We start from the raw sequence: 13438 nt of genomic DNA on the forward strand, positions 1-13438 counted from the left end.
AATGTATCTAAAATGATAAACAGAGCTGCGTTACCTCATAATCATAACCGGAAGAGCGGATCAGTGCAGCCGCCCGGCGACTGTGTCCCGTCCCGTCATAATAAAAGTCCTGGTATTCGCGAGGCGGGTATTTGTTTAACAATCGCTCCAGCGGCCGTGCTCAGGTCCATAACACTCGGTCCTGCTCTGCTTTAGACTACAGTAACGTTAATAACCGCATGCATGAACGTGATTTCTGCCCGAGTCCTATTTTCCACCGGCTGTGAGGTGAAGACCACATGTCCCAAAATACTGCGCTCACACTTGGCAACATTAAACTACGCATTTTTGAATAGGCGCCCTCCAGTGGACGGAAAGTCTTTAACTCCAACCCCATTCTATCAATTGGAAGATATTTCGCCATTTTGAGATTAGCCAATAACTGACTATTAGGCATATCGCTAAAAGCCATTATATATAAAAACTTTTTTTACATAATTTTAGAATTTGTTGTATGAGCCTATTATGTTATGTTGTTAATAATTAGTGGTATTATCTACAGTCATGCTCAAAAGTTTACATACCCCTTGCAGATTCTGCAAAATGTTAATTTATAAAAAAATATGTGAACACTTCCTCAATTCTTAAATTTGTCTTCCTTCTGTTGCTTGCTTCTAAAGGGCAGTACTACATGAAAAACATGTAGCATATAATAAAAATAAAAAAATGTGGATGACATCATTGTCATGTTCAAAACATGATGCGTTGGCTCTCAATGCGTTGTTTCCTTCTGGAGCATCAGTGAATGTTTGAACTTTTTTTTAATAGTTGTGTTTTTAGTCCCTCAATCCTCAGATCTCAAAATCATACAGTCACTGCTGGAAAGGGTTCAAATATGGAAAAGATGAAGAATTCGCAGGAGCTGGAGGATTTCTCTGAAGAGCAGAGCTCAGTTTAACTGCTCAGGACAAACAAGAGACTGAAGAACAGCATCACAAAACAACAAAAAAACAGCCGTGGATCATCCAGGATACCTCCCACAGTATTGAGAATCAAGGGTGTGGAAACTTTTGAACAGGGTATTTCATTTTTATGAATTCAGTTTCCTTTTTTTTTTGGTCTAGTGAACTATATGTAAACATATATTAAGAAACATATCTTACTCAGGACAGCACTAAATAAAGAAGAACACATTTTGTATGATCTCTCTTATTGTGTAAAATTCGTTCTCTCGATCGTTTCTGCAAGGGGTGAGTAAACGTTTTGAGCACGCCTGTATTATTGAGTAAAATGACTACGCATGCATTTACTGCCATGAGAAAATCTTTTGAAAATGATTTGGAATTTTGGGTTTTCACCCAAAAATGTAAATTCTGTCATTAATTCCTCACTCTCATGTTGTTCCAAACCCGTAAGACTTTTGTTCATTTCCAGAACACAAATGAAGATAGTTTTGATGAAATCTGAGAGCTTTCGCTCCCTCCACTGACAGTCTACCTCTTCCAAACCCCAGAAAGGCAGCAAACAGTGCTCGGTTTGTGCAAAAACTATTTACCACTTTACAAAATATTAATCTTTCAATTATCAATTATTATATAGGAGTCAATTATTGCAACCCATGCAATAAACGTCTGCTTGTGTGCCGAGGTGCTCTCATGAGTGCGCGTTGGAGATTAAAGGGTTAGTTCACCCAAACATGAAATGTATGTCATTTCACGGATCACGTGTCAAACTGCTGAAATCACATGGCATTTGAATCTTTATTTGAGGATTGAAAACAAACCCGGAAGAGAAGACAATGCTGAATACAGTCGTAGTTTTTGTTATTTTTGGACCCAAATGTATTTTTGATGCTTCAAGAGACTCTAATTAACCCACTGATGTCTCATATGGACTACTGTGATGATGTTTTTATTCCCTTTCTGGACATGGACAGTATAATGTGCAGACACTTGCATATGCTCTCGGACTAAATATAAAATATCTTAAACTGTGTGTGAAGATGAACGGAGGTCTTACGGGTGTGGAACGACTTTAGGGAGAGGAGTTAATGACAGACATTTCATTTTCGGGTGAACTAACCCTTTATATTTTGCGTAAACAGCACTCAAGGCGCTTCATAAAATTGAGGTTAAACTGCTGAAGTTACATTGAAAACTTCAAAGAGGTCATGAACTGAGAAATTCTGACATTGGTCACCATACTATAAGAAAATCCTGTAAATTCCAGAACTGAAAGCGTCCTTGCTAGCCCAAAAACAGCTTTTATTGTAAGATAAGAACCGCTAAAACTGGATAACACACCACCGCTCATCCGGGTACTACGAGTTATCGTGACCGGTACTTCTTCTGCTTAACGCTGTCATTGACTCTCTGGCGCCATCTTATGGCTATTTAACACAACCACCGTGGGTTACAATGGAAGACTTCAAGGCTGGTTTCCTTTATAAAGTTTTAAATATGGATATTTTTCTCACACAAACGCATCGATTCGAATCAGAAGGCTCTATTAACCCATCGGAGTCGTGTGGAGCACGTTATTTGACGGACAGCTGCATTTTTTATGGACTTCAAACACAACTACAACTACTGCTGGGATTAACGTTAGCCTGGACTTTTTAAATATAACTCCGATTGTATTCGTCTGACAGAAGAATGTCATATACACCTATGATAACTTGAGGGTGAGTAAATCATAGGCTTGGTTTCATTTTTGGGTGAACTAACCCTTTCAGCATTCATTTTCAACATTTAGCAGCAATAGATAAAGGCTTAAAGCAGGTTGGAACTGTTTTTCTTCGCGGAAGCTTTGCGTAAGAGCTAATAAAATATTTAATCTTAGACAATATTTAGTGTCTAATTTATTTGAGACTAGTAGCCGTGTAATAAGGCCTCCGCTTCGCGTCGGGGTCCTGATCACTCTGTCGGGGTTTATTCTGCGATAACAACCGGCTGGGTGGACATTATCCCTTACGTATTCGCTGCATTCTCTTGTAAATCAGTCGCAATTTCAGCACAAGCTTTGCATACAGACTCGTGCCACATAACCTTGACTACAATGCTCATCACTGCAACCTTTCATACCACAATATAAATATAATGCTATTTATCAACACACACTGGTTTCTGTGCCCTGGTGATTGCATATCTGTCAATGGAGGAACAGAAAACTCAGAATCTCAGGTTCTGGAGATGAACGAAAGTCTTGTAAACAACATGAGGCTGAGGAATTAAAGGTGCACTATGCAGCTTTTGTCCACTGGAGGGCGCCTATGCAAAACAAATGCAGTTTGATGACGCAAAGTGTGAGCGCAGCATCTTGGGAGATGTGGTCTTCTCATCACAGCCGGTGAAAAATAGGACTCGGGCAGAAATCACGTTCATGCATGCGGTTATTAACGTTACTGTAGTCTAAAGCAGAGCAGGACCGAGTGTTGAGGAGCTGAGCAAAGCTGCTGGAGCGATTGTTAAACAAATACCTGCCTTGCGAATACCGGGACTTTTATTATGACGGGACGGGACTCATTTGCCGGGCGCCTGCACAGATCCGCTCTTCCGGTTATGATTTTGAGGTAATGGAGCTCTGTTTATCATATTAGATACATTTAGGTGTGTTTAAAACGATGTTATGACGTTACTCCGTGCGTTCAGTTGTTCACACTGCTAAGAGTAAAGCGCTCCTGCCAAATAAAAGCCGAAATCGAGGGTAACGCAGATATGACGCGATTGACAGGCGACTCTCTCAAATGCAATGCTGCAACGTCCCTGTCCTTAGCTAAAATAGCAATTTTCTCACAATTTACAAATAGTTGGAAACATCTGGGATATTGTAGGTACTCAACTGAACAAAATATATAACACTGGCCTAGTGGTTTTTGGATATTTTACTGCAAAAATACTACATAGTTCACCTTTAACGACAGAACTTTCATTTTTGAGTGAACTAACCCTTTGATAACATAAGACATTTACTTGAGCAGTAAATCAGCATATGAGAATGATTTCTGGAGGGTCATGTGACACTGAAGACGGGAGTAATGATGATCAATTAAGCTTTGATCACAGGAATATATTCAATCATTTGAATAAGCCTGTCACAATCATCAATTCTGTGCTAACAAATAACTCTCAAACAAATTATGATGATTAATGAATTGTGTTTTACTCATATCACTTATTTTACTTAGAGATATTAACTAGGCTCATATGGTTTTCTTCAATGCTGTAAAAATAGTTAAAATAGTTTCTATTTTTGTTCATCTTTAATTGGAGCCCAGAAAACTTGAATATAATATAATATATAATATAATTAATATAATATAATATAATGTAATTAATATAATTAATATAATATAATATAATATAATATAATATAATATAATATAATATCTGATTAAAACCTACAAGCCTTAATTTCGTAAAGACCATTAGACCAACGCAATCAGAAAACTAACTAAAAAAATCAAATATTAAAAAAAAAGTCCAATATTAAAACAGAAAATGGCTATTTTTTAATTGTTCGCTGTAATATTACAGTTTGGACTGTTTCTGATCAAAAAAATGCAGCCAGCCATGATGACTCAAATATCTCCACTCGTTTGAATGGTCGTGCTCATTTCATGTTTTTCGTTTCATTTAGATTTCTGAATATGTCTCAGACGTGCCGCTGGATTGAGCAGTGCATTCCTTCCCGTGTCCGAGAGTAAGAGTGTAAATAAGAGAGAGAGCTCCAGACCTTCTTCCTGGGCTTGAGCTGTTCTCTCCAGTCCTTCAGCTGCTGGTTGTGCTGCTCATCCAGTGACTTCAGACGCTGCGTTTCGTTCTCTATGAGCAGGTGACATTTCTCATTCTGCAGGAGACATTCACACAGTCAGACGGGTAGTGATCGCTGGCAAGAGTCAATGCTAGGTGAAACAAATTAACTATTCACACACACAAAAAACGGCTTCATGCAATTGTCATCATGAGCCTTGACAACACAAAAATGTTGGGTAATATTATAAGTATTCAGTAACAAATCTTTTGCAAAACTTAGTTTATGGTTCATTCATAGTTTATAAGTTTCTATCTAATGTTAGAGAATGAGATGAGGAGCAGGACTGAAGCATTAGAGGTGTAGATGGACTCGATCTCCTCATCTGTGTCTGATCATCTCTGATCATTAATCATCATATAAATCTAATCTATCTAATGTTAGAGAATGAGATGAGGAGCAGGATGAGGAGCAGGACTGAAGCATTAGAGGTGTAGATGGACTCGATCTCCTCATCTGTGTCTGATCATCTCTGATCATTAATCATCATATAAATCTAATCTATCTAATGTTAGTGAATGAGATGAGGAGCAGGATGAGCTACAGGACTGAAGCATTAGAGGTGTAGATGGACTCGATCTCCTCATCTGTGTCTGATCATCTCTGATCATTAATCATCATATAAATCTAATCTATCTAATGTTAGAGGATGAGATGAGGAGCAGGATGAGGAGCAGGACTGAAGCATTAGAGGTGTAGATGGACTCGATCTCCTCATCTGTGTCTGATCATCTCTGATCATTAATCATCATATAAATCTAATCTATCTAATGTTAGAGAATGAGATGAGGAGCAGGATGAGGAGCAGGACTGAAGCATTAGAGGAGTAGATGGACTCGATCTCCTCATCTGTGTCTGATCATCTCTGATCATTAATCATCATATAAATCTAATCTATCTAATGTTAGTGAATGAGATGAGGATCAGGATGAGGAGCAGGATGAGGAGCAGGATGAGCTATAGGACTGAAGCATTAGAGGTGTAGATGGACTCGATCTCCTCATCTGTGTCTGATCATCTCTGATCATTAATCATCATATAAATCGAATCTATCTAATGTTAGTGAATGAGATGAGGAGCAGGATGAGGAGCAGGACTGAAGCATTAGAGGTGTAGATGGGCTCGATCTCCTCATCTGTGTCTGATCATGAGCGGGGCTGGCGGTGCGCTGTGTGTACATCACCTGCAGCTGCTGCAGCTCTCTGCTGTTGCTCTCACACTGGTTAACCATCTCCCTCATCTGGTTGTCATGTTTCTGCTGCTGGTGCAATCGCTCGGCCTTCTGCCTCTTCTCCTCCAGCCTGGTGAACTGAACACGAGAGAGAAGGTTTAGAACGGAGGACACACACACGGACCGTCGGAGAAGGAGAGCTCGGAAAGACGTGCTTTACCTGCTTGACCTTTTCCCGGTCTTCCGCTGAGTTTCCGGTGGAGTTAATCTTCAGGCTCTTCTTGAACATGACCATGCGTGTTTTGCCCTCGCTGCGCTGGATCTTGGGCAGCCGGTTCTTCTCCTGTTGCTGTCGAGCCTTGAGGAGCTCAATCATACGCTGGTTGTAGCACTGCATCTGCTCCTGTTCCTGAGACACCACACACACACACCATACAGACACGGGTCAGTGTCAGAGCACTAACATACTTTCCACCAAAAGGGGGCAGAACCCCATCATGCACACTTCCATTGAAGAAAATGTGTGTCATTTAAACCTGTTGTCTATGAACCAGGAACTGCTAATGCTAGACTGAAGTGTGAGTCACATTTTTAAAACAAATAAACTGCTTAAGAAAACAACATGGTATGGAAGCTTATTTCTGCCACAAAATAAAAAAATTATAATACAATTGTTCTAAATTGTTCTAGTTCTAAACTAGGATTTGCAAGAAAAAGTCAGAATTGCAGGAAAAAAAGTCAGAATTGCGAGTTCTTTACTTAGAATTGTGAAAGAAAAAAACCCAGAATTGCAAGAAAAAGTTAGAATTAAGAGTTCTAATCTACGAGTTGCAAGAAAAAAAGTGATTTGTGAGGGGAAAAAAGTCTGTATTGCGCGAAAAAAAGTCTGAATTGCGAGTTCTAAACTGGGAATTGCGAAAGAAAAAAGCCAGAATTACGAGTTCTACACTAGGAATAGCAAGAAAAAGTCAAAATTGCGAGAAAAAGTTAGAATCGCAAGTTCTGATCTAGGAATTGCGAGAGGAAAAAAGTCAGAATCGCAAGTTATAAACTCGGAGTTGCGAGAAATAAAGTCAGAATTGTGAGAAATAAAGTCTGAATTGCAAGAAATAAAGTCAGAATTGCAAGAAATAAAGTCTGAATTGTGAGAAATAAAGTCTGAATTGCGAGAAATAAAGTCAGAATTGTGAGAAATAAAGTCAGAATTGTGAGAAATAAAGTCTGAATTGTGAGAAATAAAGTCTGAATTGTGAGAAATAAAGTCTGAATTGCGAGAAATAAAGTCTGAATTGCGAGAAATAAAGTCTGAATTGCGAGAAATAAAGTCTGAATTGCGAGAAATAAAGTCAGAATTGCGAGAAATAAAGTCTGAATTGCGAGAAATAAAGTCTGAATTGCGAGAAATAAAGTCTGAATTGCGAGAAATAAAGTCAGAATTGCGAGAAATAAAGTCAGAATTGCGTGAAATAAAGTCTGAATTGTGAGAAATAAAGTCAGAATTGTGAGAAATAAAGTCTGAATTGTGAGAAATAAAGTCAGAATTGTGAGAAATAAAGTCAGAATTGTGAGAAATAAAGTCTGAATTGCGAGTTCTAAACTGGGAATTTGCGAAAGAAAAGCCAGATTTGCAGATTTTACACTAGGAATAGCAAGAAAAAGTCAGAATTGCAAGAAAAAAATCTGAATTGCGAATTCTAAACTCGGAATTGCGACGGAAAAAAAACCCTGAATTGCGAGAAAAAGTTAATTTAGAGTTCTAAACTCGGAGTTGCGAGGGAAAAAAAGTCAGAATCGATGTTCCCCATTCCTGTCTGTCGCACTGCAGAGCCACTTTCCCAGATCACTGCAGTAGACCAAGTAAGGATTAAGAATCATTCTCTCTCTCACACACACACACACACACACACACACACACTAAAAGACTTGAGTGCACTGTAATAAACTATTTAGAAAAAAAGTTACCTGGTTGCCTTAAAATTTTGAGTTCATTGAAATTAAAATTTTGAGTTAATACAATGAAAAATTTTTGAGATTCGACAACCTTTATTAAAATATTATTAAACGATTTTGTAAGCATATTGGGTAATTGTGTGTGTTTTATTTCTGATGATGCAGTGAAATATGCCAAATAGTGCTATTTTCATGATTTATCAATTTTTTTATGTGGTTCAGATACAATAATATTTTTAGTTTCTATTTATTAAACTAACTTCCTTCATTGTATCAACTCAAAATTTTTATTTTAATAAACAATTTTAAGGCAACCAGGTTACTTACTTTTTTAAGTTAAACCAACAAAAACCAACCAAAATTTTTTACAGTGTGTAAGCATCCAGACCTTCTCGTGTTTCTTGAGGAGCTGGTGTCTCTGCAGGAAGTACTGGTCCTTCAGCTGCTGTTTGAGGAGCTGGTGTCTCTCATGCAAGTTCTTCTCTTCCATGTCCCAAATAGTGGACTCTCGCTCTGACAGATGAAAAGAGCACTTGTGTTGTAGGCATAGTCTACATAAAACTTTCAACATGGAAGTCATACGAGTTCTTAATCCTTTTCATAATAATTAAAATAGCCTGTGTATATTTTTACCTCTAAGCAGAGCCTGTTTTTTGAGGAGGCACTGACGCTCCGTCTCTGAGATTTCCCGCTTATTTTCAGCAATGATCCTCTTCAGAGTTGAGTCAAGGTGATCCTTCTGATCTGCGAGGAACTTCTCTTCCTGTACAAGAAAGAATAACATCCGAACCTCTTTAACAGAAACAGATGCTGATAAAGTTCAGCTGATAGATTTTAAGATCATGGAAAAAACTCATAAACACTCATATGAGAAATTAATTTAACACCAGAGGTTGACATTGACCTTTTTTGCTCAGAAGTCACTGTGGCTAGTGGTTTTCCAAAGTTATCAGCATTTTCACTGACCACAATTTTTACACTGATAACATGGGGGAAAACTGCCATATAGATATTTTAATATTATCTGATAATGTGTCAGCAGGAATATCATGCTGCGTTCACACCGCACGCGAATGACGCAAATAAATTTCGAAGTTGGACGCGTGAACAATCTGAATCCATTCGCTTCATTCGCGCGTGAAATTCGCTTCATTCGCGTGTGACATTCACTGCACAACAGACGCGAATTCGCGTCATGGGAGGGGGTTCTGCCAGGCAGCGGCAGTCGGCAGAAGGACTATCCGAGTTAAGGCTGCTCTCGCCGGGGTTGATGAGCGCTGAGCTCCGGTGATCGCCTGGGTCTCACACCTCCGAAAACACCAGATCAAAATTTCAAATAGGAGCTCTCTTAATAAATAAATCACATATTTGAGCTTTAAACAACTACATTCCCGCCTGAAAAACTATTAAAACTACATTTTGTGACACAAAACAGTAGTATTTTTAAATTACTCTGGCCTCAGGGTTTCCCCTATGGGTTTCCCATCCGTCACTTCACCACGTGACAGCAGTAAGCAGGCTCCTCATTGGTTAACGCGGCGCGAATATCCGCCAAAGTTCAGATTTTTCAACTTGAGCGGTTCGCGCGAATCACGCGTTCAAAACGCTCAATTCGCGTGATCATTGCCGCGTCATTCGCGTGATCATTGCCGCGTCATTCGCGTGAACATTGCCGTGCCATTCGCTCCGCCTCATTCGCGCGAATCGCGCCGCAGAATACCTATTCGCGTCTCTGCATTGACTTAACATGTAAATCACTCGCGCGAATCGCGTCATTCCCGTGCGGTGTGAACGCAGCATTGGGCTGCTGTCACTTTAAGAGCCGACGCACGGATCCATTACACTGATACACGTGCACTTTCTTTCTCAACTGTTAATGATCACTTAAAACAGAACTGACTGTGTTTACGTGAATACTGGGAGTGAATTTGACTGTTTAAGTGCAATAAGCAGCGAAAAAGAACAGCTGAGGGGCTTTATGTGCGCATACTTTGGGTTTGAACAAAACATTTGCGGAAATGAGTACAGTTATGTGCAATACACCAAAAGATTCAAGCCTTTTAACAGCAACAATATTATTCTTCAGGAGCAAATGAAGTGAGTGTGTCAGAGAGAGAGAGAGAGAGAGAGAGAGAGAGAGAGAGAGAGAGAGAGAGAGAGAGAGAGAGAGAGAGAGAGAGAGAGAGAGAGAGAGAGAGAGAGAGAGAGAGAGTGTCAGTGGCAATTTTTAAATGTGCTTTATAAATAACTGACCGAACTGACATGTATCAAAAAAATCTATATTTTTGACAAAACTAGTTATTTTTGCACCTAGTTTATTATTTCAGATGCTGTTTTAACAGACTGCAATTGAAAAATTTATATTATATATATATATATGTCAAGGTGGCTTGTAGGAGCGACAGCGTTACACACCACTGCAGAAATACACACACATTTGGCGGGTGTCAACGTCAAGCCCAGGTACCACCATAAATATAATTCTATTTATTCTATATTCTTCTATTTCTAGCCCTTTTTTTAAGCTAACATCCTATAACGCATGTTTAGTTATAGACTCGAGCCTTCCTTTTTGTGTTCAAAGAACTCAGCTGGTCTCGACTGCAGGGGATTTTATTTCTGAATATAATCTTTCACTTACTATTTTTGATTGAAATCAGTTTTATGACCAGGGTTTCTAGTCATTGTTCAGTGGGCGGTTCAGTTTTGATGCTAGCATATGGCAGAATTAGCGTTCACTGGTGTTTTCGAGAAGATGCTCCTCAAAACATCGAGGGCTTTGGTGATTTGTGGTATTCAAGAACACTTCTCAAGGCCAGTGGAGATACGTACGGAGCCTGAATTTCATTGGTCATTTTCTACTGCTCGAATTGGGCATTGAAATAGATAACTCTGTGGCTTCTGTCTATGATAAAAGGTTAAAATTGCTCAAAAGTGGAGGCGTGTTATTCTTCAGACGGGCACGGCTTAAACAAACCTCGGTCAGTTTCAGCTGTTGAAAGTTGCCCATTTTGACCTTCAAACTGTCTTTCCTCTGACTCCTGGGCAGTTTCTCCACTTCTTGTTTGACCTGAGACAAAATTAAGATAAGCAAGTTTCAATGAAAACTTGAAAAGTAACACACATTTATGTTATCTACAATGGCCCCATACAGTATTGGAGTCCCATTTAAAGACTTGTATGATACATTTTACACTAGTTTACATTGTAAGCAGGAGAACATTATGTGAGATTTATTTCATCTTATCATTCATTTGTGTCCATTTTATTCAAAACTAAAACTGCCTAAAAAACAACCATATTGTCTCTAGATGTCATTTTCGTTTTCCAAACAAATTTGGAAAATAATTTAAATTGAATGCGTTTAGGGGTGTACTTTTTGGTGCCACTTTAGGAGCTGAAAAAAAGACATATTCCAGGTTTAACTCTGAGAAAGATCACCTCTTTCTTCTTGTGCTTCATCTGGTCCAGGAACTTGCTGTAAGCTTTTTCTTGCTCAGCACGAATGCGTTTGCCCTCGTCCCGCAGCCGTGTGGTGTGATCAAACTCCATTTTCTCTATGGTCTGTTTCTGCTGTTTCTCCAGGGTCTCCAGCTCCGTGTCAAAGTATTTTTTCTTGGCCTGTAAGCACAGCCGAAGACCAATAAATCATTTTACACAAGTGCATAAAGTGTGTAATATTGTGGAAGATTGTTATTATAGAGTTTCTCTTCTCCCAGGAATAATGTCCAATAAAATGCAGAACTGAATGGGAACGCCACTCCCCCTAATACCCCCTGCCAGTGACTAGCAATTGCAGGTATAAAACATGTACCAAAGGGATGAGCCTGTCAATTAACCCACTCTCACTTCCTGTATAAGACAAGACACAATGGGCAAAAGCAACTGGTCAATTGTAAGATTGCTTCCACACATGTCTTCTGTAGCACCAGATATGTTTCTTTTATCTATTTCCATCTGTATATTTCCATACAATACACATTTTTTAAAAGCTGCTTTCTCAAAATAACTGACACAGACCTGTATTTGAGACTTTCATGCGCTTACATTCACACACAGTTCAGTATTTTATGGGAGTGACAACCACATTCTATAACCAATCTAACGCACGTACACTTTCAGGTCAGAACTGCATTCAGCATTGTGTGAATGGAACGGACTAGACAAGTCATCACACAGTGAGAGACGCTCTAGACTAGATAACAGTTGATAAGATGAAGCTTCATGGGCGTCAGAACCATTGGCATTTAAAGGGATACTTCACCGCTTTTTCATATTAAACTATGCTGTTCCCTTAACTAAAACGAGTTGACACACACCTCTCTCATCTGAGTGCGTGCACTTAATCTCTCTGACCCGCGGTGATGATACCAAACAGAGATCAAGTTAGAAGCGACCAAACACCTCCACGTTTCCCCTATTTAAATACAGTTACACGAATAGCTGAACGATCAAGTATGGTGACAAAATAAAACATGGCATTTTTCTAATCATATTAAAAAAGAGAACTATAATGTATGGCGGAATAAGACTTCTGGGAGTACTTCGACTCGGCGCAGTAAAAAGTCACGCCTGAACAATCCTCCCTCACGCTCTCATTTCTGCCAATAGGGAGAAAGAGTGTTAAAACGCGAAAGGCGAAGCTTGAATTTACGGGTGTGTCCCTCTTTGGCTAATGTACTTTCAAGATGGAGGGGCAACATGGCGACCGGCATTCGAACCCCTCACCCGTATGTACAGTCTTGTTCTAAATAATAGCAGTACAATGTGACTAACCAGAATAATCAAGGTTTTTAGTATATTTTTTATTGCTACGTGGCAAACAAGTTACCAGTAGGTTCAGTAGATTCTCAGAAAACAAATGAGACCCAGCATTCATGATATGCACGCTCTTAAGGCTGTGCAATTGGGCAATTAGTTGAATTAGTTGAAAGGGGTGTGTTCAAAAAAATAGCAGTGTGGCATTCAATCACTGAGGTCATCAATTTTGTGAAGAAACAGGTGTGAATCAGGTGGCCCCTATTTAAGGATGAAGCCAACACTTGTTGAACATGCATTTGAAAGCTGAGGAAAATGGGTCGTTCAAGACATTGTTCAGAAGAACAGCGTACTTTGATTAAAAAGTTGATTAGAGAGGGGAAAACCTATAAAGAGGTGCAAAAAATGATAGGCTGTTCAGCTAAAATGATCTCCAATGCCTTAAAATGGAGAGCAAAACCAGAGAGACGTGGAAGAAAACGGAAGACAACCATCAAAATGGATAGAAGAATAACCAGAATGGCAAAGGCTCAGCCAATGATCACCTCCAGGATGATCAAAGACAGTCTGGAGTTACCTGTAAGTACTGTGACAGTTAGAAGACGTCTGTGTGAAGCTAATCTATTTTCAAGAATCCCCCGCAAAGTCCCTCTGTTAAAAAAAAGGCATGTGCAGAAGAGGTTACAATTTGCCAAAGAACACATCAACTGGCCTAAAGAGAAATGGAGGAACATTTTGTGGACTGATGAGAGTAAAATTGTTCTTTTT

At 39.2% G+C, this 13438-nt stretch overlaps 1 protein-coding gene across 1 annotated transcript in view; it reads right to left on the minus strand.

Moving 5' to 3' along the window:
- stk10 (serine/threonine kinase 10) overlaps positions 1-13438 on the minus strand; it is an 89847-nt gene that overhangs the window by 1587 nt on the left and 74822 nt on the right. Inside the window, exons 12-18 of the mRNA XM_067423575.1 lie at positions 11354-11533; positions 10890-10982; positions 8546-8675; positions 8301-8425; positions 6183-6371; positions 5975-6100; positions 4714-4827 (exon numbers count right to left, since the gene is read on the minus strand). Of these exons, the coding sequence (XP_067279676.1) occupies positions 4714-4827; positions 5975-6100; positions 6183-6371; positions 8301-8425; positions 8546-8675; positions 10890-10982; positions 11354-11533 (957 nt within the window). The remainder of the gene's footprint in view (positions 1-4713; positions 4828-5974; positions 6101-6182; positions 6372-8300; positions 8426-8545; positions 8676-10889; positions 10983-11353; positions 11534-13438) is intronic.

This window comes from Pseudorasbora parva, chromosome 18, assembly GCF_024679245.1.
Source record: "Pseudorasbora parva isolate DD20220531a chromosome 18, ASM2467924v1, whole genome shotgun sequence".
Taxonomy (NCBI): domain Eukaryota; kingdom Metazoa; phylum Chordata; class Actinopteri; order Cypriniformes; family Gobionidae; genus Pseudorasbora; species Pseudorasbora parva.